Source organism: Coregonus lavaretus (assembly GCF_964263955.1).
Source record: "Coregonus lavaretus genome assembly, chromosome: 28".
In the NCBI taxonomy this organism is placed as follows: Eukaryota; Metazoa; Chordata; class Actinopteri; order Salmoniformes; family Salmonidae; genus Coregonus; species Coregonus lavaretus.
The window spans coordinates 16,532,383-16,559,881 of NC_140015.1; the positions used below are offsets into that span (position 1 = coordinate 16,532,383).

At 44.1% G+C, this 27,499-nt stretch overlaps 1 protein-coding gene across 2 annotated transcripts; it reads right to left on the minus strand.

The window, feature by feature from the left end:
* Positions 1–9,807: 9,807 nt before the first annotated feature.
* LOC311103938 (ribonucleoprotein PTB-binding 1-like) lies at positions 9,808–27,446 on the minus strand. Of its 2 annotated transcripts, XM_084145569.1 has the most exons (14): positions 27,128–27,446; positions 25,397–25,463; positions 24,714–25,183; positions 23,053–23,244; positions 22,819–22,939; positions 22,087–22,187; positions 21,474–21,552; positions 15,880–16,067; positions 15,666–15,750; positions 15,407–15,546; positions 14,862–14,933; positions 12,938–13,081; positions 12,067–12,126; positions 9,808–11,954 (listed from the first exon to the last, which is right to left on the minus strand). In XM_084145569.1, the coding sequence occupies exons 1-14, from the start codon at positions 27,434–27,436 to the stop codon at positions 11,808–11,810; spliced, it is 2,175 nt and encodes a 724-aa protein (XP_084001695.1). In that variant the 5' UTR covers positions 27,437–27,446; the 3' UTR covers positions 9,808–11,807. The 2 variants fall into 2 exon arrangements, with proteins under 2 accessions (XP_084001695.1, XP_084001696.1); XM_084145570.1 differs by lacking the exon at positions 12,067–12,126.
* Between the last annotated feature and the right edge of the window lie 53 nt (positions 27,447–27,499).

Here is a 27,499-nt window from a genome sequence, read left to right on the forward strand (position 1 = left end):
TGCAACATCTGTAATGTCCGTGCTTTCATCAATTGCAACCGAAAACGCAATAAATGACTTTACTTTTTGCTTCAACTGGCTGTCCAAATCCACTGAAAGATCGGAAATCCTGTCTGCAACTGTGTTTCTTGTCAGGCTGATATTTGCAAAAGCCTGCCGCTTTTCAGGGCACACAATCTCCGCTGCTTTCATCATGCATGTTTTTACAAATTCACCCTCACTAAATGGTTTTGAAGCCACTGCGATTTCATTAGCAATGAGGTAGCTAGCTTTCACTGCAGCGTCACTGATGTCTTGGCTGTGAGTAAACACAGACTGCTGTTTCTTCAGACCCGCCAACAGTTCATTCACCTTCTCTCATCTCCGCTGTCCTTGAAAGTTGTCATATTTGTCGGCATGAAGACTCACATAGTGGCGACGAAGGTTATATTCTTTCAGCACTGCAACATGCTCTGAACACACCAAACATACAGCTTTCCCATTCAATTCCGTGAATAAATAGGAGGATGACCATTTTTCTTGGAACACTCTGCACTCTGCGTCCACTTTTCTCTTTTTTGACAGAGACATATGAGGGTGCCAAAGCACATAATGTTAAAAGTAGAAGCCGTAATAAATATCGCGGGCAAAACAAAGTAGCTCATTGGCTGCACGTGCTTGACCTACTTGCTCTGCCCCGGTATAAACAGTTTGCTTGCTTAACACAATTGCTATTGCGCCATACAGTGGACGCAATTGGAACAGCAGTTTATTTTATTGAAAAATTGCAGCGCATTTTTATACTTTACAATTTTTTTATTTATTTTTTATCATCTCGCGGGCCGGATTAAACCCGTTTGCGGGCCTGATTCGGCCCGCGGGCCGGACGTTTGACACCCCTGGTCTAGAATGTCATTGTATGCTGTAGCGTTAAGATTTCCCTTCACTAGAACTAAGGGACCTAGCCTGAACTACGAAAAACAGCCCCAGACCATTATTCCTCCAACCAAACTTTACAGTTGGCACTATGCATTGGGGCAGGTAGCGTTCTCCTGGCATCCGCCAAACCCAGATTCGTCCGTCGGACTGCCAGATGGTGATGCGTGATTATCACTCCAGAGAATGCGTTTCCACTGCTCCAGAGTCCAATGGCGGCGAGCATTACACCACTCCAGCCGACGCTTGGCATTGCGCATGGTGATCTTAGGCTTGTGTGCGGCTGCTTGGCCATGGAAACCCATTTCATGAAGTTCCCGACGAACAGTTCTTGTGCTGACGTTGCTTCCAGAGGCAGTTTGGAACTTGGTAGTGAGTGTTGCAACCGAAGACAGACGATTTTTATGCGCTTCAGCACTCGGCGGTCCCATTCTGTGAGCTTGTGTGGCCTACCACTGTTGCTCCTAGACGTTTCCACTTCACAGTAACATCACTTACAGTTGACCGGGGCAGCTCTAGCAGGGCCGGAATTTGACGAACTGACTTGTTGGAATGGTGGCAGCCACGTTGAAAGTCACTAAACACTTCAGTAAGGCCATTCTACTGCCAATGTTTGTCTATGGAGATTGCATGGCTGTGTGCTCGATTTTATACACCTGTCAGCAACGGGTGTGGCTGAAATAGCAGAATCCACTAATTTGAAAGAATGTCCACATACTTTTGTATATATAGTGTATTTCCACACTATGAGGTTGGAATAGTACTGTGAAATTGTGAAAAATATGAAAATGCAGTTTAGTGTCAGAGCTGTTTGAAAAGACCACCTGAAATTTCAGCCTGTTTTGTTGAGATTAAGTTTTGGCCTGCAGTATAAGTTAATAGATCAATAAAAAATTGTTTCAAACCTCGCTGCCAATAACAGTCCGTTTTCAGTTTACATTTCCCTACCATTAGGCTCGTCCAATTAGGCCCCTTACTCAGACCACTCCCAGACAGTCCTAGCAGAATTCTTGCTTGAGAAATTGGTCTTTGCTAAGAAGCAATTTTTGTTTATTTTAATCAGTCAATCAGTCAATTTTAATTGAAAAAAAGAACAGTAAGGTACTTAATTTCCCCCCAGAAATGATTTGATGTTGAGATAAAAACAGCTGCATTGGGCCTTTAACACAAAAAGAATGGAACCCTGTATATTCACAATTTATCATTTAAATGCATTCTCCAAATCATAACCAAGGCCAAACTGGCTAAGTCCCCTGCAGACAACATGTGACGGTCTCCTCTCACGCCTTTGAGGTGGCGGTGTTGCCCTGTTCACTTTGGGGTTTCTGAGAAGAACACTTGCTGCCTATAACCTCAAGGTTTCTGGTTCAATCCCTGCTGCAGCCCTTCTCCTCAACCGCTATATTATTTATCAGGTTGTAGGTTTTCTCCAGCACCTAATTCTGACATGCACCATAGTGCAGCTGCAAAGTAGATATAGCCTACAGACCTGCATGTGCGCAACGGAGTAGGGGGGGTATCCCACTGGTTGAAACAACGTTGTTTCCACGTCATTTCAACCCAAAAAATCTATGTGATTACGTTGAATCAAAACTGAAAACTTGTTGAATTTGCCAAAAGTCATTAACATAAAGGCATTTCTCTTTTTTTCACTCAACTTTTAACCTAAATCCAGTGACATGGTGATATTCTTTGTTGAATTCACATTAGTAGGACAACTTAAACAAATGTAAATCAAATATTATGACACTGATTATACCAAACATTAGGAACACCTTCCTAATACTGAGTTGCACCCTACCCCCTTAATGTTTTGTATACTCAGTGTAAATACCTGCTATGCTGATGAGGTAACATTATAAACACTACTATAGATACATGCTACGCTGATGAGGTAACATTATAAACGCTACCATATAAATACCGGATGTGCTAATGAGGTACCATTATAAACACTACCCTATGAATACCGGCTATACTGATGAGGTAACGTTATAGACACTACCTTATAAATAAATACCTGCTATGCTGATGACAGAGATAGGAAGCAATGTGAATTATATGTGTTTACTAGATTAATGAAAAGTGACGATCCATTCAGGCCAGCCTTACTGATTGAACTTTAGTAAACTACATTACATTCTGCTGGTAAAATACCATGGAGGCTATTCACATTTAGCCCCCTGTAGAAATCTCTCATTAGTCCTCTGAATATAGTGTGTGTGTGTCTATGTGTGTGAGAGAGAGAGAGAGAGAGATAGAGAGAGAGAGAGAGGAAGTTAGAGAGCAAGAGTGCTCAACATAAACCTGTGCCTGCTGGGTATTTGATGTTTTGGAATATTGATATTAAGATGATTCCGGTAAAGGAGCGCACCCTCTCTCTCGCTCTTTGATGCATCACCAACACATGAAAGACTCCTCTGTTTATATCATGCCAAGAAAAGCCCTCAGTGTCTGTCTGGCCTCTGTCCCAAGCTGTAGTGTAGTGTAATGTAGTGTGGTGTAATGTAGTGTAGTATAAGCACCAGGGAATTCTGGGAATTGGAGCTCCTCTCTTCTCTTAGGGAGGCCCATGAAATATTAATCCACACCACTTTTCTGACAGTGAAGAATAGTCTGGCCTGGCCAATCAGTTTGTGTATATGTTGTGTGTGTTGCGATCATGTGTGTGTGTGTCAGTAATTATGTGGTCGTTAATTTGTACTGTAGGACAATGGGTGGTGGAATAAAGTGCATACATGCTCATATGCCTATGGTGTCATAGAATGGCCACCATGTGAATACAGCCATGCTCAAGAATGTACTAGATGTATTTTCCTCCAGCGGGGTATCTGATGACATCTGTATTATGTGGTTTGATACAAACCTAGAAATGTTCTTTTTCTTTCTCTGCAGTGGTGATGGTACAGTGTGTTCATATTGGCTAGGAGTCCGTTACCTACCTGTGTCCTACTCTAAACTCCATTTGAACCTGCACTGCAGTGGCTCTCTCTTTGTGTGTGTTTGTGTTACAGGACCGAGGAGAGAAAGAAAGAGATATGGCGTGACGTAATGTATTAGGAATGGGAAACCTTGAGGAGACTGTGGTTTACTTTGGGGACCAGCTGAGCAACATCTATGACTTTAAAGGCCAGATAAGTAGATTTAGGAGCTTCTTAAGACCATATTGATGAGGTTGAGCGGCTGGAGAGGATATCTGAGAGCAAGATCCAGTAGCCGACCCATCCACAAGGCTGTCCAATTTCCTCACTGCCGCTCTCCCATCTCCCCATCCACTGCCATGGCTTCTGTTTCAAACACAATTAGAAAATGATGCTGATACTGCTTCTGTATGGAACATGGGCATTGGACACCATTGATGTTGCACCACTGAAATTGAGAGTGCATGGCAAAGCAATTGCTTTTTTCTTTTCTTTTAACTTTGGAACCAGTTGAGCTTGACCTATTGACCACCACATAGAGATTCCTGATTAATAAAACATAGCAGGCAGTCTTACATTTTTCACATGGCTTAGCAAAGCTTTTATACAGTCAGCAAAGCAAGCCATGTAGTGGAAAGGGTGGTTCAAGAGGAATTCATGCTAAAAACGGCTTCATTATTTGAAAAGGATTTTAAGAGTATGATTTGTAAACCCCCTAAAAGTCTCTGGTTGATTGAGTGTTCAATTGTCATTTCACTATTGCTTCATAAATAAATTATTCTAAACAGAATTTATCCTGCAGAATAGGCACACTTCATGTCTGTAAGTGTAGCACAGGGAACACATTGTTCTCTCTACTGCTGATATTTATGGTGCAGTCCTCTGCTCTTCGTAGCGCTTCTATCTCCCTCTCTCCTGTATTTTGGAAAATCACAGGTTTCTGCAGCATTCAACGGCAACTGTGTACAGGGTGACTGCGTGGGTGGAAATATGAAAGGCAGAAATCTAAATGTGTCTGACACACCGTCCACTGAGCTGCGTTTGGTGGTTTCCCCAGAGCTCTCTGGTTCAGGAAGCAGGCACCACAAGAGAGATATGGGGCACTAAAAGTATCAACAACAAATATACAAATACAAAATGGAGGTGTGCAGATTTATTGTTTCCAACATGCTAAAATGATGTAACCATCTGAGCACTGTTCCATTTCTATGGTAACATGTTTCCTTTGTCATAAAATTGATATGAATGTTCCATTTAAACCATATGACAATGGTGTTCAACCAACGTCTGCTGCCGAAATGTAACACACTTTTCCTCTACATGGCATCTAATTTGTCACACCTCAGTGCCCCAGTCAATAGCTGCTGCTTCTAGCGGTTGTGACCAGGAGACAGTAACAGCCAACCAAAGTCACCTTGTAGCCTGATTACAGGATAAAGGAGGACCGGCCTCTTCAGTCCCCCTTGTTTCTTACAGTAGAGGAGCTGAGGGGTTGAAGGGCACCAACAGTAAAACGTTACGCCACAGTGTGCCCTAACCCAACCCTGCGGTTTTCACAAGTATCCCAGTGCTGGTGCCCTTAACCTCATCAGCTCTTTTTCTGCTGTAAGAGACAAGGGGGACTGAAGAGGCCGGTCCTCCTTTATCCTGTAATCAGGCTACAAGGTGACTTTGGTTGGCTGTAACTGTCTCCTGGTAGTAGTACTGTTTTCTCCCTACTGGACACAACCCTGATGTCCACAATACAATGTACCCTGAACACTAGGTATAACTTTCCCACCCCTCCTATTACCCTCTGACTATTCAGACGGAGAACTGGACAAAACGAATAAGATAGTTCACATTTCCACACTCATGTCAGTCTCTCCATAGGGATCTCTCCATTTCATCGTATTGACATTTATCCTCCTCGCCACTGAGATAAATCACACTGGGTTTGTGTTTATTGATAAGAGTAATCTTTAAATTTCAACCTTTGGAGTTGACACAACGAAGACAGCCAAGGCTTTGGGGGGCTGCAGTCAGCCAGTCTCAATGGCCAGAGCCGGGTTCACCGAGTCTAAAGTATATTCTGACATCTTCCTCCATGTCTGTGCAACTCCAGGACTGAATTGTGCATGTGGGAGAGATGCTTTGTGGCCCAAGGCACAACAGACACAGAAACAAAGCAAACATAACAATCCTCTCCGCTAACAGCCGTCCTATGCAGCCTACATGACAGAAGCCATACTTGGTCAGTTTGTACAGTGAGGGAAAAAAGTATTTGATCCCCTGCTGATTTTGTATGTTTGCCCACTGACAAAGAAATGATCAGTCTATAATTTCATTGGTAGGTTTATTTGAACAGTGAGAGACAGAATAACAACAAAAAAATCCAGAAAAACGCATATAAAAAATGTTACAAATTTATTTGCATTTTAATGAGGGAAATAAGTATTTGAACCCCTCTCAATCAGAAAGATTTCTGGCTCCCAGGTGTCTTTTATACAGGTAACGAGCTGAGATTAGGAGCACACTCTTAAAGGGAATGCTCCTAATCTCAGCTTGTTTCCTGTATAAAAGACACCTGTCCACAGAAGCAATCAATCAATCAGATTCCAAACTCTCTACCATGGCCAAGACCAAAGAGCTCTCCAAGGATGTCAGGGACAAGATTGTAGACCTACACAAGGCTGGAATGGGCTACAAGTCCATCGCCAAGCAGCTTGGTGAGAAGGTGACAACAGTTGGTGCGATTATTCGCAAATGGAAGAAACACAAAAGACTGTCAATCTCCATCGGCCTGGGGCTCCATGCAAGATCTCACCTCGTGGAGTTGCAGTGATCATGAGAACGGTGAGGAATCAGCCCAGAACTACACGGGAGGATCTTGTCAATGATCTCAAGGCAGCTGGGGCCATCGTCACCAAGAAAACAATTGGTAACACACTACGCCATGAAGGACTGAAATCCTGCAGCGCCCGCAAGGTCCCCCTGCTCAAGAAAGCACATATACAGGGCCGTCTTAAGTTTGACAATGAACATCTGAATGATTCAGAGGAGAACTGGGTGAAAGTGTGAGACCAAAATTGAGCTCTTTGGCATCAACTCAACTCGCCGTGTTTGGAGGAGGAGGAATGCTGCCTATGACCCCAAGAACACCATCCCCACCGTCAATCATAGAGGTGGAAACATTATGCTTTGGGGGTGTTTTTCTGTTAAGGGGACAGGACAACTTCACCGCATCAAAGGGACGATGGACGGGGCCATGCACTGTCAAATCTTGGGTGAGAACCTCCTACCCTCAGCCAGGGCATAGAAAATGGGTTGTGGATGGGTATTCCAGCATGACAATGACCCAAAACACACGGCCAAGGCAACAAAGGAGTGGCTCAAGAAGAAGCACATTAAGGTCCTGGAGTGGCCTAGCCAGTCTCCAGACCTTAATCCCATAGAAAATCTGTGGAGGGAGCTGAAGGTTCGAGTTGCCAAACGTCAGGCTCGAAACCTTAATGACTTGGAGAAGATCTGTAAAGAGGAGTGGGACAATATCCCTCCTGAGATGTGTGCAAACCTGGTGGACAACTACAAGAAACGTCTGACCACTGTGATTGCCAACAAGGGTTTTGCCACCAAGTACTAAGTCATGTTTTGCAGAGGGGTCAAATACTTATTTCCCTCATTAAAATGCAAATCAATTTATAACATTTTTGACATGCGTTTTTCTGGATTTTTATATTGTTATTCTGTCTCTCACTGTTCAAATAAACATACCATTAAAATTATAGACTGATCATGTCTTTGTCAGTGGGCAAACGTACAACATCAGCAGGGGATCAAATACTTTTTTCCCTCACTGTATCTGTATTCTGAAGCCATCTGTTGTATCATTGATTTACCACTACAATGGTTTCAAGGCAGCCAATGAAAATGTCAGTTTATGAATAGCAGAATTGGCACTTTATGAAAGCCTATTGAAAAGCAGTTATTGTGCATAGGGTAGACCTACAACCAAAATAGTGCAGGTTTGTATGCCAACTAAAAACTGGTAATTGCAATTTTATGGGGTTGCATTTAGCCAGATAATATAACCTATTTGCATGTGTACAGGACTCCAAATGTATTCACTTGATGGGATAAGGATTATGGAGGTATTGAGATAGATGTACAGTGGGGAGAACAAGTATTTGATACACTGCCGATTTTGCAGGTTTTCCTACTTACAAAGCATGTAGAGGTCTGTAATTTGTATCATTGGTACACTTCAACTGTGAGAGACGGAATCTAAAACAAAAATCCAGAAAATCACATTGTATGATTTTTAAGTAATTAATTTGCATTTTATTGCATAACATAAGTATTTGATACATCAGAAAAGTAGAACTTAATATTTGGTACAGAAACCTTTGTTTGCAATTACAGAGATCATACGTTTCCTGTAGGTCTTGACCAGGTTTGCACACACTGCAACAGGGATTTTGGCCCACTCCTCCATACAGACCTTCTCCAGATCCTTCAGGTTTCGGGACTTTCAGCTCCCTCCATAGATTTTCTATTGGGTTCAGGTCTGGAGACTGGCTAGGCCACTCCAGGACCTTGAGATGCTTCTTACGGAGCCACTCCTTAGTTGCCCTGGCTGTGTGTTTCGGGTCGTTGTCATGCTGGAAGACCCAGCCACGACCCATCTTCAATGCTCTTACTGAGGGAAGGAGGTTGTTGGCCAAGATCTCGCGATACATGGCCCCATCCATCCTCCCCTCAATACGGTGCAGTCGTCCTGTCCCCTTTGCAGAAAAGCATCCCCAAAGAACGTTTCCACCTCCATGCTTCACGGTTGGGATGGTGTTCTTGGGGTTGTACTCATCCTTCTTCTTCCTCCAAACACAGCAAGTGGAGTTTAGACCAAAAAGCTCTATTTTTATCTCATCAGACCACATGACCTTCTCCCATTCCTCCTCTGGATCATCCAGATGGTCATTGGCAAACTTCAGACGGGCCTGGACATGCACTGGCTTGAGCAGGGGGACCTTGCGTGCGCTGCAGGATTTTAATCCATGACGGCATAGTGTGATACTAATGGTTCTTTGAGACTGTGGTCCCAGCTCTCTTCAGGTCATTGACCAGGTCCTGCCGTGTAGTTCTGGGCTGATCCCTCACCTTCCTCATGATCATTGATGCCCCACGAGGTGAGATCTTGCATGGAGCCCCAGACCGAGGGTGATTGACCGTCATCTTGAACTTCTTCCATTTTCTAATAATTGCGTCAACAGTTGTTGCCTTCTCACCAAGCTGCTTGCCTATTGTCCTGTAGCCCATCCCAGCCTTGTGCAGGTCTACAATGTTATCCCTGATGTCCTTACACAGCTCTGGTCTTGGCCATTGTGGAGAGGTTGGAGTCTGTGATTGAGTGTGTGGACAGGTGTCTTTTATACAGGTAACGAGTTCAAACAGGTGCAGTTAATACAGGTAATGAGTGGAGAACAGGAGGGTTTCTTAGAGAAAAACAAACAGGTCTGCGAGAGCCGGAATTCTTACTGGTTGGTAGGTGATCAAATACTTGTCATGCAATAAAATTCAAATGAATTACTTAAATCATACAGTGGTTTTTTGGATTGTTTTAGATTCCGTCTCTCACAGTTGAAGTGTACCTATGATAAAAATTACAGACCTCTACTACATGCTTTGTAAGTAGGAAAACCTGCAAAATCGGCAGTGTATCAAATACTTGTTCTCCCCACTGTATATACATCTATCATGAACACAATATTGGGGGGCTATAGGAGCAACAATCATTTATTGAGGAGTTTGATCTGTGTTCCTCACTTATGAGAGGAGGCAGGGGGCTCAGGTGTGGTGGCTGCATCCATGGCAATCAAACTTCACAAGTCAGTGTTTTCCTGAGTTAACGAGCTTCAAAACGTAACAGAAGTGCTGTCTAAAAAAAACATTGCAACCGTATTGACCATGTAAATAAATGGAGACCACAAAAATATGAATTAAATAACATTTACTTGCTCCAAAACATCACAAGACATGGCGGTACAGATGACAGACAACAGGTATGAGGAAAAACAACGAAAGCAATCTGAATACATATACAGCAGCACCTCTTGGTCTATACAGAACATGGGGCAATCTACCAGACAGGTGGCTGCACTTGGGAATAGTCACTAAAAAACATACACAAAAAATATTGAGCAGCAAGTTTCAATCTTAATACAACAGACCAGAGGCCAAAGATATGATTGAGAAAATAGTTTAGGACTCAGAGGAAATGATCACGCTTTAAAGTATGTACACAGCAAATAAAACAAAACAAAAACGGGGGTAAATGTAGTCAAAAAGCCCAGAGGGGAGGATGAGATGACAGGGAAAATGACTATTAAGGCTCAAGTGTAATTGCAGTTCCCATCAGAAGTCAAGAGGTAATTGTTATCACAATCAAAATATCAACCAGATTATTCTTCAGACTCAGAACTCGCTCATCACTGACCAATCATAAACTTAATTTCCATGCAAACCGTCCGAGGCAGACCGAGAAACACCTGTTGTTAAGAGTCACTGGACACTCCAGCATAGTAACACTTCAGATAGAACTTAACAGTGAGCACAGGCATAGCCTGTCATCCAGACTGGCTTCTCCTGGACTGGAAAACTGTATGGTAATTCTAAAACCTGTTTCATTTTGTCAACAGTCAGTGTGTGAAACTGCCAAGGTTGATATCATTTCAGTTTAGCCCCCCTGAGGATAAACAGTCCCCCCTGCTGGTCTACAGGGGAGGGACAGCCACAAGGGAGCCAGCCTAGCCATGGATCATTAATAAATGATTGTACAGTTAATTAAATGTTTAGGCTCTGGGTGGACAGAGGCCACAGGTGTCCCTGATAGCTATTATAATATGCAGATAATAAAAGTCTGGAAAAGGCACAGCAACCATCCCCTCTCCACCGAATGAACAAGAGCAATCAGGTGCGGTGGTGGTTGAAATGGAAATACTAACTCCGCAGACAACGAGCTCACGTCAAACACAGAATATACAAAATTCTGCACAGAGAACAGATTGGAAAAAAAACAAAAACAGGTGAGAACAGAGCAGAAATTCAACAAACCTGGAGAATTGTGACCCACCCGTGCCCTCCAAGTCCAACACTAAACATTCAGTGTAGAGAATGGGCTCCCTAAACAAGATGGAGGGGTGGAAGCGTATAGGGTTGAAAACAGCATATTCCAGACTAGTTTTTCAGTAAGGTGACAATTTTTCCAAAGGACAAAAGACAGACAAAGACAGTACTGCTACACAGAGTACTACTACACAGAGTACTACATGAATCCAAGTAAAGAATGCCTGAATCCTGTCCAGACAGTCAGTATTACACCAGTACATAACCCCTGTGGGAGGAAGGAGTGGGAAAAACACCATCCTGTCAAACAAACTAATGAACTATATACGAAAATATCGGGAGGAAAAACTTTTAAAAATAGAAACCAGTTGACACAATCACAACAGGAAGAAAAAAACCTAAATGCAAAAAAATAATATATATTATTATTTTTAAAAAATGAAAGTGTTCAACCAATGAAGGGAATACGCAGCGAAAAAAAGAAGACCTGTAATTAGATTTTACAATTTTCTTATAGTACAAGATAACTCCCAGTTTTTAAACAAAAGGATTTCCTGATGGGGGGAAAAAGAAGACAATAAAAATCAAAAAGGTTAAAACTTAATTTACAAACACACTGAAATCATATATTTACCAAAAAAACACATCAAAACTCCCATACACTGGCACGCATTGTTATGTCCTGATTAGCGACAGGCTGCCCCCCCAGCGCTCTCTTGGGGTCGCTGGCAGGAACACAAGTGAGAGACCACAGGACCGCCAAGCCCAAACCTAAATGCTGATTGGAGGAGTTCCGGGGGAAAATGGAGCCCTGAGCCACATCCTGGCTGTTAATTGGCAACTCATACAGGACGCTTTGATTGGTTTACATTAGAAGATACGCTTGCGTTTCAGGTAGGAGTCAGCATAGTGGCCCCCCAGGCCCTGGGAGTGTTGTCCCACGTAGCCCCCTTCTGGGCTGGGCTCTGGCGACGGGATCAGACGGTTGAACAGACGCTTGTGACCACCAATGGGAGACTGGAGGGGGCAGAAACATCATACAATCACTGTCAATGCAATGCCATTGTCAAAAATGGGGACAGAACAGGAAATGGCAGACAAACAGACAATGACTAAGAGATGCACTAACCTTCATCCCCAGACCAGATGGGTATGTGTTAGAGTGGCTCACAGGAGGCATGCCCACAGCCTGAACAGTGTTCAGTGATCAACCCAAAACAGAACCACAAAGCATTAGTCTCATCTAAAAAGGCACAATATGTACATTTTATTTCCAGTAAAGACAGGAGGCTTGGGTCTTTGTGAGTGCAAAACTAAAGAAGAACAGGCAGGCATAGTAAAGCCTGATTTATACCTTAAACTTTAGTGCAGGCCGCTCAAACAAAATGATGCAATATCGAACATTCGCTCCCATACGCATATGCCTTCACAGGGTTCAACTATGAAATCTCTGCAGGACACGTCGCCACCATTTTATTTGTCATTGTTCTGCCAGCATGGCTACTGTGGTTATGCTAAAATGCGCAGCTATAAGCATATCGGAAAATGTGTTGTCCGCTTCCGTTCGAGTGGACCAAGGACACGCAGATTTAGAAGCCAATAATTTCGCTTAACATTTTCAGTTTCAGCCCAACTGTGTTTCATAATACATTGTCCCCAACATGATGGGTGCTAGGCTAGCCAACAGATGTCAATACATCCATCTTCTACATGCTGAGAAGTCATCTCCACTAAGTATAAATAACAGAGGTCAGCCTTTCTTCTTTGATCAGACACATTAAGCAACACTCATATCCTTCCTGCTCAGCTCTGCCAATCAATACATCAGAAATAAACACCCAAGGTGACAATGTACTGTAGCGTCGGCTAATGCAGAACTGCGGCGGTACTTTCTGCTGGCAGCTTCAGCACACAGGCAATTCAATATGTTTATTACATTGGGAAGAAGCAGAGAGTGCATGTCTTAGCAGCAGTGGGGGCGGGAGTCAGTGTGGGCCTACCTTGTTGAGATGGCTGGAGGGGAAGCTGCCGGGGAGGCTGCCGGGGCCAGGTGCCACCAAGCTGTAGTAGGAAGACGAGGGCGGGCTGGGGGGGTAACTGTAGTGGGAGGAGGCCTGCTCACTATAGCCGGGGTGGCCAAACAGCTACAGAGACGTTCATTATGTTATTCTATGCTGCATGTACAGTTGAAGTTGGAAGTTTACATACACTTAGGTTGGCGTTAGTAAAAACTCATTTTTCAAACACTCCACAAATGTCTTGTTAACAAACTATAGTTTTGGCAAGTCGGTTAGGACATCTACTTTGTGCATGACAAGTAATTTTTCCAACTATTGTTTACAGACAGATTATTTCACTTATAATTCAATGTATCACAATTCCAGTGGGTCAGAAGTTTACATACACTAAGTTGACTGTGCCTTTAAACAGCTTGGAAAATTCCAGAAAATGATGTCATGGCTTTAGAAGCTTCTGATAGGCTAATTGACATCATTTGAGTCAATTGGAGGTGTACCTGTGGATGTATTTCAAGGCCTACCTTCAAACGCAGTGCCTCTTTGCTTGACATCATGGGAAAATCAAAAGAAATCAGCCAAGACCTCAGAAAAAAAATGGTAGACCTCCACAAGTCTGGTTCATCCTTTGGAGCAATTTGCAAATGCCTGAAGGAACCACATTCATCTGTACAAACAATAGTACACAAGTATAAACACCATGGGACCACGTAGCCGTCATACCGCTCAGGAAGGAGACACGTTCTGTCTCCTGGAGATGAATGTACTTTGGTGCGGAAAGTGCAAATCAATCCCAGAACAGCAAAGGACCTTGTGAAGATGCTGGAGGAAAAGTATCTATATCCACAGTAAAACAAGTCCTTTATCGACATAACCTGAAAGGCCACTCAGCAAGGAAGAAGCCACTGCTCCAAAACAGCCATAAAAAAGCCAGACTACGGTTTGCAACTGCAAATGGGGACAAATATCGTACTTTTTGGAGAAATATCCTCTGGTCTGATGAAACAAAAATAGAACTCTTTGGCCATAATGACCATCGTTATGTTTGGAGGAAAGAGGGGGGGGGGGGGGGGAGGAGCTTGCAAGCCGAAGAACACCATCCCAACCGTGAAGCACGGAGGTGGCAGCATCATGCTGTGGGGGTGCTTTGCTGCAGGAGGGACTGGTGCACTTCACAAAATAGATGGCATCATGAGGAAGGAAAATTATGTGGATATATTGAAGCAACATCAAGACATCAGTCAGGAAGTTAAAGCTTGGTCGTAAATGGGTCTTCCAAATGGACAATGACCCCAAGCAAACTTCCAAAGTTGTGGCAAAATGGCTTAAGGACAACAAAGTCAAGGTATTGGAGTGGCCATCACAAAGCCCTGACCTCAATCCTATAGAACATTTGTGGGCAGATCTGAAAAAGCATGTGCGAGCAAGGAGGCCTACAAACCTGACTCAGTTACACCAGCTCTGTCAGGAGGAATGGGCCAAAATTCACCCATCTTATTGTGGGAAGCTTGTGGAAGGCTACCCGAAACGTTTGACCCAAGTGAAACAATTTAAAGGCAATGCTACCAAATACTAATGGAGTGTATGCAAACTTCTAACCCACTGGGAATGTGATGAAAGAAATAAAAGCTGAAATAAATCATTCTCTACTATTATTCTGACATTTCACATTCTTAAAATAAAGTGGTGATCCTAACTGACTTAAGACAGGGAATTTGTACTAGGATTAAATGTCAGGAATTGTGAAAAACTGAGTTTAAATGTATTTGGCAAAGGTGTACGTAAACTTCCGACATCAACTGTATGTATATAAAAAAAAGACTACAAAAGGGGAGTGGAGATTGAAAAGGCAAGAGATGCCACAGTTTGAAGGCTGGATGTGAAGAGGAGATGGTATAGTGTCTCTTACCTGCTGTCCGAACCCTGCCAGAGATCCAGTGTCCAGAGCCTCCTGCTGTTCATATAGATGGGCCAGAGGATCCTGGGGAGAGAGGAGCCAAACGCCATTAAACCTGCTGCTCATGTAACTAAGTTAAGATCGTACCATACGTTTACTCCACAGCTTCAAAAAGTCTGCACAAATTCAAGCTTTTTGGTGCCGCATCTGGCTAGTACGTTGTTAAGCGGGCAGTCACGTGTTTGCGAGGCAGAGGACCCTAGGTTCAAGCCATTGTGAGGACAGTGTAGCCAGACGGGGAGGAAGTGGTGTGATAAGCAGGCCCACTGTGTTCCATCACACCTGCATGACACACTAGAAAAGTCCATGTACTGACCACTGGGCAACCACGGAGTTAGAAAACCCACCTGTGGCCACAATGACCTTAACCAAGGCAGCAGTGTCCTCTGATATCAATGAAACATCAATGACCAGGCATTCTATCACAACACCATCCAGATTAACCTGGCCAAGCAGTAGGGCTGGACAGTAAAGGTTAGAGGATAAGGGGGACCTACCTGGTGTATTGGGGGGTAGTCTGGGGTGTAGGACTCCTGGTAGCGCAGGCTGTAGTTAGAGTGGATGCTCTGTGTGCGCTGGTTGGATGAGTTGCCTAGCGCTGGCCTCTTCCTGTAAGGGTGGGGTCTGCAGTTGGCGCCTGAGTGAAGGATGGCAGGAATTGAAAAGGTCAAACAAACCCTATGGGTCAGTACTGGGAAGGAATCAGAAAGCAGAGCCAGACTCCACAGGCTGCAGACAGTAGGAGGGGCGGCTCACCTGAGGATGGGAACAGGCTGTGGACATTGAAGAAAGGGTTCTGGGGAAGATTCACATCTTTGGGAGGGTGTCCTAGTATGGACACCTATGGGAGATAACATCAAGTACCCTGATTAAATGTCATGTAAAGAGGCGCTAGTCGATGACTTGAGCATCCCTGCTGTTAGGGACAACATTAGAAAAGTATACGAAGCATTTTAAAGCATCGTCATACCCCAGGTGCTGTAAGCCCCTCTGCCCCCATCACTCCACCCAGGTGGGACATGGACATGCCCTGGAGGGTGGGGGAGGGGTTCTGGGAGAAGCTGGTGGGAGACTCTCTGCCCAGGGGGCGACCCATAGAGTGGGGGTTAATGGGGCCCATAGTGTCTGACTGGAGGCCCAGGGATGGAACCACACCGCCTGGGGACAGGAAACAAACACCTTATTAATATAAGAAACACCTCATCAAGACACTGTAGAGGGCCCTGAGATTTCACTGAAAATCAATCAAGGCAATATCAATACAACACTAGTGACAAACACAGTAAATAACCTAAATGTAATACGTACTGCCCAAATTCACATGTGTAAAGAAGCTGTAATGTAAACATCACTAACAGACCAGCAGGACTAGAATAGCATTCACATGCTCAGCATCAAAATAGAGCATTGCTGTATGTACAGTTGAAGTCGGAAGTTTACACACACTTAGGTTGGAGTCATTGATGGACACGATGGGGTGAGGTTGTGTTTCTCTAAGCGGGAGGTTTGAATGCACCAATTTCTAAGTCGCTCTGGATAAGAGCGTCTGCTAAATGATGTAAATGTAAATTTAAGCTTAGCTTCTTTATATGGTGTCGAGTAAAGCTTAAACCATGTATTTAGATTGTAGGTAGGTATTGTAGGTAGTTATTGTATTCGGTGAAGCACGAGGCTAGCTAACCCACTACCTGGACCAATAAAGCTAGCTAGCTAGCGGGTAGCTACTGGTAAATATTAGCAACTGTGGATAGTGGTTTCCAATGTCACTTTCACGCTTAAGAGTACCTGTAATTATGCCAGCTAGCTACCTACCATTCAGCTGTTTTTCTAACCTCATTATCTGAAGCGTTAATGTTAGGTAGTTAGTAGCTACTGTACTCGAAATGTAGCTAGCTTGTTGCTACCTGGATAGCTAACTAAACAATAGCTGGAACGACCTAGCTGTAATGTTTGGAGACGCTTTCTCTCCGTTGGGACAGATGCGAACTGGCTAAATCGATTCAGTGGCTAGCTTTACACGCAACTACCTAACAGTAGCTACTAAGGGTAAGTTATAACCTACATTTATTTTTACATACTGGTAACCAGAGTCGTTCAAAAGGAATTCAAGACATGGGTGACTAGTTAACGTTAGCTTGGCTCTGTGTGTTTCATACCGTGGGAGGAGGGGTTGGTTTGTTGACAGAGAGCAATGGCTAGCTAATATGCTAACTATTCTAGCTAGCTAACTAACTGGCTGATTAAGTTGACGACGTACTCTCTCAAACTGTCAAAACTTTGCACAACGTTAGACACGGACACAAATTATCTGTTTAGCATGTTAACACACTATTGGTAGTTTGTTGTAACCGAGTATTGGTGCTAAACCGTGTTATTGGAAGCTAGCACGCTAGTTAGCTATTGCGTCATAGGATACGGTGCCCTGGGCGGTTTTCACGGAAGAATACTGTACCAAGTTAGTTAGCTGAATAAACTAAGTTAGAGTCTATTCCTAGAAAACATTGAACCGCTGTAGTTCACAACAATTATAATTTCTAAAGTGGAAGTTGGGAGAGTTATATTTGAGTGTTTCAGTGAAACGCAAGTGAGGGAGGCCCCGCTCTCTCGCTTTCCCAGATGTTTAGTTCATTTCATTCCTATCTCCTTTGCATTATTGTAGCCTTCTCTGTAGCCGGTCAACTATGTGTCTGTCTATCCCTGTTCTCTCCTCTCTGCACAGGCCATACAAACGCTTCACACCGCGTGGCTGCTGCCACAAATCTGGTGGTCCCTGCGCGCATGACCCACATGGAGTTCCAGGTCTCCGGCAGCCTCTGGAACTGCCGTTCTGCGGCCAACAAGGCAGAGTTCATCTCAGCCTATGCTACCCTCCAGTCCCTCGACTTCTTGGCGCTGACGGAAACATGGATTACCACAGAAAACACTGCTACTCCTACTGCTCTTTCCTCGTCTGATCATGTGTTCTCGTATACCCCGAGAGCATCTGGTCAGCGCAGTGGTGGCGCAGGAATCCTCATCTTTCCCAAGTGGACATTCTCTCTTTTTCCCCTGACCCATCTGTCTATCTCCTCATTTGAATTCCATGCTGTCACAGTCACTAGCCCATTCAAGCTTAACATCCTTGTCATTTAAAATCGCCCTCCAGGTTCCCTTGGAGAGTTCATCAATGAGCTTGACGCCTTGATAAGTTCCTTTCCTGAGGATGGCTCACCCCTCACAGTTCTGACTCATTTCTCTGCCTCCTTTCCTCTTTTGACCTCACCCTCCCCCCCTACTCACAAGGCAGGCAATACGGTTGACCTCATATTTACTAGATGCTGTTCTTCTACTAATCTCACTGCAACTCCCCTCCAAGTCTCCGACCACTACTTTGTATCCTTTTCTCTCTCGCTCTCCTCCAACACTACTCACTCTGCCCCTACGCCGATGGTAATGTGCCGTCGCAACCTTCGCTCTCTCTCCCGCTACTCTCTCCTCTTCCATCCTATCATCTCTTCCCTCTGCTAAATCATTATCCCTCCTCTCCTCCCTTTCTGCATCTTTTTTCTCCATGTCCCCTATCCTCCCGGCTGGCTCGGTCCTCCCCTCCTGCTCCGTGGCTTGACGACTCATTGCGAGCTCACAGAAGAGGGCTCCGGGCAGCCGAGCGGAAATGGAGGAAAACTAGACTCCCCGCGGACCTGTCATCTTTTCACTCCCTCCTCTCTACATTATTTTCCTCTGTTTCCGCTGCTAAAGCCACTTTCTACCACTAAATTCCAAGCCTCTGCCTCTAACCCTAGGAAGCTCTTTGCCGCCACCTCCCTGCTGAATCCTCCTCCTCCTCCCTGTCTCCGCACCACGTGCTCTCACCACTAGTGTCCCCCAGGGCTCAGTCCTAGGCCCTCTCCTATTCTCTCTATACACCAAGTCACTTGGCTCTGTCATATCCTCACATGGTCTCTCCTATCATTGCTACGCAGACACACAATTAATTTTCTCCTTTCCCCCTTCTGATAACCAGGTGGCGAATCGCATCTCTGCATGTCTGGCAGACATATCAGTGTGGATGTCGGATCACCACCTCAAGCTGAACCTCAGCAAGACAGAGCTGCTCTTCCTCCCTGGGAAGGACTGCCCGCTCCATGATCTCACCATCACGGTTGACAACTCCATTGTGTCCTCCTTCCAGAGTGCAAAGAACCTTGGCGTGACCCTGGACAACACCCTGTCGTTCTCCGCTAACATCAAAGCGGTGACCCGATCCTGCAGGTTCAAACTCTACCACATTCGCAGTGTACGACCCTACCTCACTCAGAAAGCGGCACAGGTCCTAATCCAGGCACTTGTCATCTGTCTGGATTACTGCAACTCGCTGTTGGCTGGGCTCCCTGCCTGTGCCATCAAACCCCTACAACATATCCAGAACGCTGCAGCCCGTCTGGTGTTCAACCTTCCCAAGTTCTCTCATGTCACCCCGCTCCTCCGCAAACTCCACTGGCTTCCAGTTGAGGCTTGTATCTACTATAAGACCATGGTACTTGCCTACGGAGCTGTGAGGGGAACGGCACCTCCTTACCTTCAGGCTCTGATCAGACCCTACACCCAAACGAGGGCACTACGTTCATCCACCTTTGGCCAGCTAGCCCCCCTACCTCTACGGAAGCACAGTTCCCGCTCAGCCCAGTCAAAGCTATTCGCTGCTCTGGCACCCCAATGGTGGAACAAGCTCCCCCACAACAGCGGAATCACTGACCACCTTCCGGAGACACTTGAAACCCTACCTCTTTAAGGAATACCTGGAATAGTATAAAAGTAATCCTTCTATCCCTCCTTCCCCCACCCAATAAAAAATAAATAAAAAAGTAGTTGTCCCACTGGCTATCATAAATTGAATGCACCAATTTGTAAGTCGCTCTGGATAAGAGCGTCTGCTAAATGATGTAAATGTAAAATTAAAACTACACACATTTCTTGTTCACAAACTATTGTTTTGGCAAGTCTTTGTGCATGACACAAGTAATTTTTCCAACTATTGTTTACAGACAGATTATTTCACATATAATTCAATGTATCACAATTCCAGTGGGTCAGAAGTTTACATACACTAAGTTGACTGTGCCTTTAAACAGCTTGGAAAATTCCAGAAAAAGATGTCATGGCTTTAGAAGCTTCTGATAGGCTAATTGACATCATTCGAGTCAATTGGAGGTGTACCTGTGCATGTATTTAAAGGCCTACCTTCAAACTCAGTGTCTCTTTGCTTGACATCATGGGAAAAATCAAAAGAAAATCAGCCAAGACCTCAGAAAAAAATTTGTAGACCTCCAACAGTACAAACAATAGTACGCAAGTATAAACACCATGGGACCACGCAGCCGTCATACCGCTCAGGAAGGAGACGCGTTCTGTCTCCTAGAGATTAACGTACTTTGGTGCAAAAAGTGCAAATCAATCCCAGAACAACAGCAAAGGACCTTGTGAAGATGCTGGAGGAAACAGGTACAAAAGTATCTATATCCACAGTAAAATGAGTCCAATATCGACATAACCTGAAAGGCCGCTCAGCAAAGAAGAAGCCACTGCTCCAAAAAAGCCATAAAAAAGCCAGACTACGGTTTGCAACTGCACATGGGGACAAAGATCGTACTTTTTGGAAAAATGTAATCTGGTCTGATGAAACAAAAATAGAACTGTTTTGCCATAATTACCATCATTATGTTTGGAGGAAAAAGGGTGTCACTTGCAAGCCGAAGAACACCATCCCAACCGTGAAGCACAGGGGTGGTAGCATCATGCTATGGGGGTGCTTTGCTGCATGAGGGACTGGTGCACTTCACAAAATAGATGGCATCATGAGGAAGGAAAATTATGTGGATATATTGAAGCAACATCTCAAGACATCATTCAGGAAGTTAAAGCTTGGTCGCAAATGGGTCTTCCAAATGGACAATGACCCCAAGCATACTTCCAAAGTTGTGGCAAAATGGCTTAAGGACAACAAAGTCAAGGTATTGGAGTGGCCATCACAAAGCCCTGACCTCAATCCTATAGAACATTTGTGGGCAGATCTGAAAAAGCGTGAGCGAGCAAGGAGGCCTACAAACCTGACTCAGTTACACCAGCTCTGTCAGGAGGAATGGGCCAAAATTTACCCATCTTATTGTGGGAAGCTTGTGGAAGGCTACCCGAAACATTTGACCCAAGCTAAACAATTTAAAGGCAATGCTACCAAATACTAATGAGTGTATGCAAACTTCTGACCCACTGGGAATGTGATGAAAGAAATAAAAAGCTGAAATAAATAATTCTCTACTATTATTCTGACATTTCACATTCTTAAAATAAAGTGGTGATCGTAACTGACCTAAGACAGGGAATTTTGACTAGGATTAAATGTCAGGAATTGTGAAAAACTGAGTTTAAATGTATTTGGCTAAGGTATATGTAAACTTCCAACTTCAACTGTATCTGATAAATAAGCCAAACTAGAGAAATGGCTACTAGTGAGTTGTATTGGTAATACAAATAGACTTTAGTCATGCCAATACAGCATTCTGAATTGAGATGAATGGAAGGCCAAACCTTGAGGCAGGTCTCCCAGCAGATGGACACCCTGCTGGAGAGGCAGAGCAGCCAGAAGGTTGTCCCCCATCAGTCCTGCCTGTTGGAGGAGAGGACATGAGGTTAGACACAGCTGGGTGGGTTACACACAATGCCTCAGCGACCCACAAAACACAAAAATAGACATTCTACATACAAGATATTTACTGAACCTAATATGTACCCAAGTCACATTCCCAAATTATGTCAGTCACCAGAATTCACACTAAGACATTTCAAAACCAAACCAGCAGCACATCACTATTACTAGAAAAGCACCACTCAAAAAGAAGGCAACAGAAAGAAAAACACTTCCCCAAAGGAGAGCACATACCAGCTCTGGTTTAGGGAGCAGTCACTTCACAACAAACCTATATCTACCACACACACACGCAGTGATCACTCACACAGGGAAGTAGTCCATTCTCTTTATTGTGCAGAACCTGAGCCCAGAGAAGATGATTCCCCAAAAAGGCTTGCTGATAGTAGAGGAGGAGAGAGAATAAAGTAGCAGAAGTGTGGATGGGAGAGACTAATGAACCAACATAAGAGGGGAGGGAAGCTGGAGGAGAGAGAGCTGTGGTTACTACTGTACCTGTTGGACTTGGGCCTGGTTCTGGAGGAGGAGCTGGAGCAGAGCAGCGGAGAGGGCAGGGTTAGCCAGCAGCGGCATGGTGGGAGCAGCACCAAGGAGACCTGAAGAGAGACCATTTGACCTTAGGACCATGCATTTAAGGTGCAATATGCAACCTTGTTGCTAAAATTCAAATAGTTCGCCTAACTTCAGTTTGTGACAAAACAAGCAGTGTAGAGAATTATTGTGGCATCTAAACCACTGTGAAATATATTTTCAATAACAAAAAATATTGTATTTTCAGCTATTTGAAGCTAGTGTACAAAACCGAAAGTAAAAGACAAAAAAATAATGGGAAGCATAGAAATGGTACACATAGAAAATATATCCCACTTCTTAAAACTTGCTTTCAATGAGAATGACAATTGTATAACTCACATTTCTATGTGAATTTGGTCAGGTCTCCAAAAAAGTTAAATATAGTAGCTTTAAAGCATGTGTCAAACTCATTCCACAGAGTGTCTGCATGTTTTCACTCCTCCTTTGTACTTGATTGATGAATTAAAGTCACTAATTAGTAAGGAACTCCCCTCACCTGGTTGCCTAAGTCTTAATTGAAAGGAAAAACCAAAAACCAGCAGACACTAGGCCCGCCATGAATGAGTGACACCCCTGCTTTAAAGCATTAAAACCAGGGTAAGAGACTCGTACCATACATTTTCTTCCTTTAGGAAATGCCGTGATCTTACTCACCTTGTTTCCTGCCCTGGGTGAGGGGGTTGAGCAGCATCTTGAGGGTGGCAGGGTTACTGAGGCCTGTGAGGATCTGCATGGCTGTGGGCTCAGGGAGGAGACCTTTCCCTCGGTTCAGGGCCTGTGGAGGGGGAAGGGGAGGAGAGCCAATCAGGGACAGATGTTTTGCTAAAGTAACATAAGGGAGTAATAGTTCTAACATATGGTCTGGTAAGGTAACCAAGAAGTCTTTACCATGGTCTGGGCAGCGATGAGGGCAGCCAGCATGCTCCTTCCCGGGGGTCCAGGGGCACAGAAGGAGACCCGGATGTGGGTCCCACCTAGCGCCCTGCCGTCAGCCTCTCTCTGCACCTGCTCAGCCATCTCTGCCGAGGAGAACTCCAACATCGCAAACCGCCGGAAACTACCATCCTGGCCCTGAGCCAACTGAATAAAGGAAAATGAAGTTAAATATGCTTTCTTTTGCACTCAGTCAAAAACAAAACTAATGACTATAAGCCTTGGTTCTGCCAAATCAACTACATTCACTTAATTATACATTTAAATATGTTTACACATATAGAAGAATGCTGTAATAAACATCTTGACAGTGTTAAAAACACCATCCACACACACTATGATACAAAACATTTCTTACAGCAATTAGTAGAAAGGAGTATTTGAAAAGATGGTAGAGATAGTAGGTGGGATTAAACTGAATCATGCCCAGAGGCATTCTGGAATATTCTCTCTCCAGTTTGGAACAACTACTTCCGGAGTCTCAATGTTTAAAAGCAATGACCAATCAATTCTCTCCAGTTTGTCTAACTACAAGAAGGCAATGAACAATGTATCCCTTGTTTATCAAGACCAAGTGAGCTATGAAAAAATAATGAGCTTCATATTCCAGATCTCCAACCTGGCCAATAGTTAAAAATTGCCTCACCTCACACTATTACGCAACAGCTTTTTGCCAGACCGCGAACTACTGTGCCCTATAGGTATATGAATGACTGTGTGAGTGTGTATGTGTGGTGCCAAAAGGACACTGCTCTGTCTCATTCCAGAAAGGCCTGTAGGGCCAGAGGCCTGCTGACTGACACCACCTGGGAGAGTCAGGTGGTCGTCACCATAGAAACCAGCAATGCTCATTGCTATAGAAACAGAGTGGCCACAGGAAAAGCAGGTCAAAGGTGAGGGCTGAAAGCCAGCTTCATAGAAAAATACTCAATCTATATCCACCTCCTTTATGTGAACTGCCCAAGACCCTTTCATCACTACAGATGCCCCATGTTTCATGATAACACAACCAACTGAACCTTGTAGCACAGCTACCTCAAACACTACATTCAACAGATGTGTCAAACACACTTGCTCAGTGTAAACCAAAAGCAGTTGCAGTGTTTCTACTACATGCACATAGCAGTGGTGCACTGCCATTAAACCTTGGCCCGCCACTGCAAAAAATTAAATTCATTAAAAAACGTTTTTCTATAAGAATAATAACAATAATTCAGGATGGTAAAACATTTTCAGTGTAAACTTAAAAATGACTAAAACCAGATAAAGTACGTAGACAAGATAATGGCGCAATATATTTTTAAATAAGTTATTTGAGAACTAACAAATCACCTAAGTAAAAAATGACAGTCAGGGACAATCTAAAATTCCAAAAATGTCATGGCATTGGCCCCCCATTGATTTTGTTATAATGTTTGAGTCACCCAGATAGCATAAGAACAAGGCATTAGCAATAGCAAAGTGTATAATTGCAAGAATTTAGCTCTGAAACTGCCAATGTTCTCTCTGCCCAATGGCGAAATGTGTAGAATTGCAGGAAATTAGCTTTAAAACAGCAAAATTGTGTTTTTGTGAGAGAGGGCATTGGAGTTCCTGTTTGCCCGCATGTGACCAACCTGGCAGAAGATGGGTGTGTGCGTGTCGGCCAGGGCATTGCGGAGGTCCTGGGCGGTCAGCAGGCTGGGGGGCAGACGGTCTACACAGAGACACCTGGAGTGCAGCAGGGGGTAGGTGAGGGAGCCCACCTCAGTCCAGTGGACGTACAGCATCCTGGAGCCCAGCTGCTTCCCCAGCAGCTCAGACTTGGCCCTGGCTGCAGAGTCCTTCTTCATGTACTCGACGAAGCCATAGCCCTTTGAGTGGCCAGTGGAGGCGCTGTGGACCAGGAAGCAGCGCTCCAGGTTGCCAAAGGGTCTCACCAGCTCCTCAAACTGCTGCTGGGTGAAGGCGTGGGGCAGGTTGGCGATGCACAGCAGAGCGTCGGTGGGCTGCAGCTGCACAGAGATCTCCCGCTCCCGCAGAACGTGCTGGTGGAACTCTTTGATGGCACATTGTGCCTGCTCCCCGTTCAGCAGTGTGACGAAGGCTGGGGGGAGAAGGGGAGAGGGAGAGAACATGAGCTAAGACCTTGTAATGGACTATGTGGAAGGTTACATTCACACAGAGGGAGAGCGAGACAAGCTCAAAGTAGGAAGAGAGTAGAGGAATCTGTTTGCCTAGGTCTGTGAGAGAGCCTGCTGCAGTGCTGACACCAATTAGTCTTACTGTGATTTACATTTTAGTCTGTTTTTTAACCTACCTGTTCCCTTGTATTTGTCCACAAAGCAGTACTTCAAGTCATAGTTGCTCAACAGCTCATGTACCTCCTGAAAGGGAGAAAGTGTGGTTAGCTACAATCAGTGTTTCCCCTAGGATTTATTTCAGCAGCATTCTCCAGCCATCATTTTTAAATGGCCACAGAGACAATTTTGCTGTTTTGAAGCGAATTTCCTGCAATTCAACACATTTTGCCAGGGCTTATGTAGTGTTCTTATGCCATATGAGTGACTCAAACATAACAAAATCAATGGGGGGCCCCATGCCATGACATTTGTTATTTTAGATTCTCCCTGTCTAGTTTTAATTTTTGTGATTTCATCATATTTGTTGGCATGGCAGCAACGATTTAGCAGTGGCACCCTCCACTGCTAAATTAATACCATTACAAGAAATTAATGGGTTATTCTTCAACTACCACAGACCACTTTTAAAAAATACACATGATATGCCCAGATTATTAAAGGTCTACTTTTAACCATACAATGGTGTGTTGTAGAATTGTAGGCATAAATTATGCCTAAAACGAAGTGTTAGACACCAATCACTTGAAAACATGACAAACTAACGTGATGTGTGAACATCCCTAAGATAAAGCCATCTGTTGTGTTGCTCCATCTACATGTCGACTTTTATTCACTGACCATCTTTTCCATTAATTTGGGGTCGAGGCATGTTGCGATTCGTTTTTTTAAATTTCCAATTGGGGATAGTGTGACATTGTTAAGCGCTTTCCACAACAACAAGATTTGATTATACACCATCTGTGGTACCTACATTCTCATCATTATTGAGCAAAACAACTTCGGATGATTGTCTTGCTTACAAACAGGTGTCTTTGCTAATATGAAACAAAAACAAAGCGAAATGTTCAACAATGCTTTGCCAGTTCCACAAACTAATCGCAATGCTGTCTAGCATTTTCTGAAAGCGGCTACGTTGTCTCTACATCTTCAACCTTTTGTCACTGCAACTCACGTTCCAATCTCGAACTCCCAATATGCACCCACGCAAACAATGACACGCGCACAGGCCACAGTTCCCCACGAGTCAAGCATGTTCCAACAACTTTTTTTGTGTGCAAATGTTACAGGGCCATGAAGCTTATGTTTCAATTAGGGAAATTAACTGAAAATCTGTTAACGACAACAGACTTTTGAACAATTCACATACAATGTTTGTCAATCCATAGTCTGACAATTCCTGGTCAAAACAAAACAAAAAGTGTTGCTAACGTTAGCGACTAGCATTGCCTGTCCATCAACCACGCGTAGTGATGATGATGAGTGGGCAATTGCAGCCAGGGCGTGATTAACAACCAAACATCACCTACCACGTACCAGATACTTTGAGACCTCATAAATCCCTAAATATATTCGCGACATAATTAGGAACGACAATTAGGTAGCAAATCATGAACATGCAAGTTAGCTAGCATAGTTTCCTAGCAGCTAACAAACTAACGTTAAGATAAGCTAGTTAACTAGATATAGACATCACCAAAAGCCAGCGAACTCAGTTAAATTACTGGTAATATAGCTAGATTTCAATTTCATGGCAAGTTAATTATTTTTTATTTATTTATTAGGTTAACCTGGATTTGGCATGTGATGAAATTACTACTATACCAACTAGCGAACGTTCACCCCTAGCCGAGTTGACCAGCGTTAGCTTCCTAACGTTAGTGAAAACTAAAAAAGTTTAGCAAACTTACCTGATTGCTAACATCGGATGGCAGGTTTTTAATTATGATTTTACGGCGATTGTAAAACTCTCGACGAGTTCTGTCCAAGCGACTCTCAATCTCTTCAGGGCTAAGCGTCGTCAACTCTTCATCGACCCTTCGCTGACACTCGTTGTCCAGTGTTGATGTATCCCCATCACTGGGCTCGAGTTCGGGGTCTCTGGATACCCAATTCTCGTGTTCGACAGCGGGGTCATAGTTTTCGTGAAGTGGACGGCTAGCGAATATGGGCCCTGCATTTGGGTTTTCTTCTCTGGCAGCTGCGCTAACGGCCGCCATTACTTTTGCTTGGAAGTTTTCTGAAACTGACAACACCGTCAGATTTGAGCAGTTTAAACAATA

What these genes read in the sequence shown, in the direction of transcription:
- LOC311103938 (XM_084145569.1), bottom strand. Translation starts at nt 27,436, where the DNA reads ATGGCGGCCGTTAGCGCAGCTGCCAGAGAAGAAAACCCAAATGCAGGG. An exon ending in GGACAAATACAAGGGAACAG is followed by an intron (nt 25,184 to 25,396) that starts GTAGGTTAAAAA and finishes TTCTCCCCCCAG; the next exon opens with CCTTCGTCACACTGCTGAAC. An exon ending in ACACACCCATCTTCTGCCAG is followed by an intron (nt 23,245 to 24,713) that starts GTTGGTCACATG and finishes TCCTTTATTCAG; the next exon opens with TTGGCTCAGGGCCAGGATGG.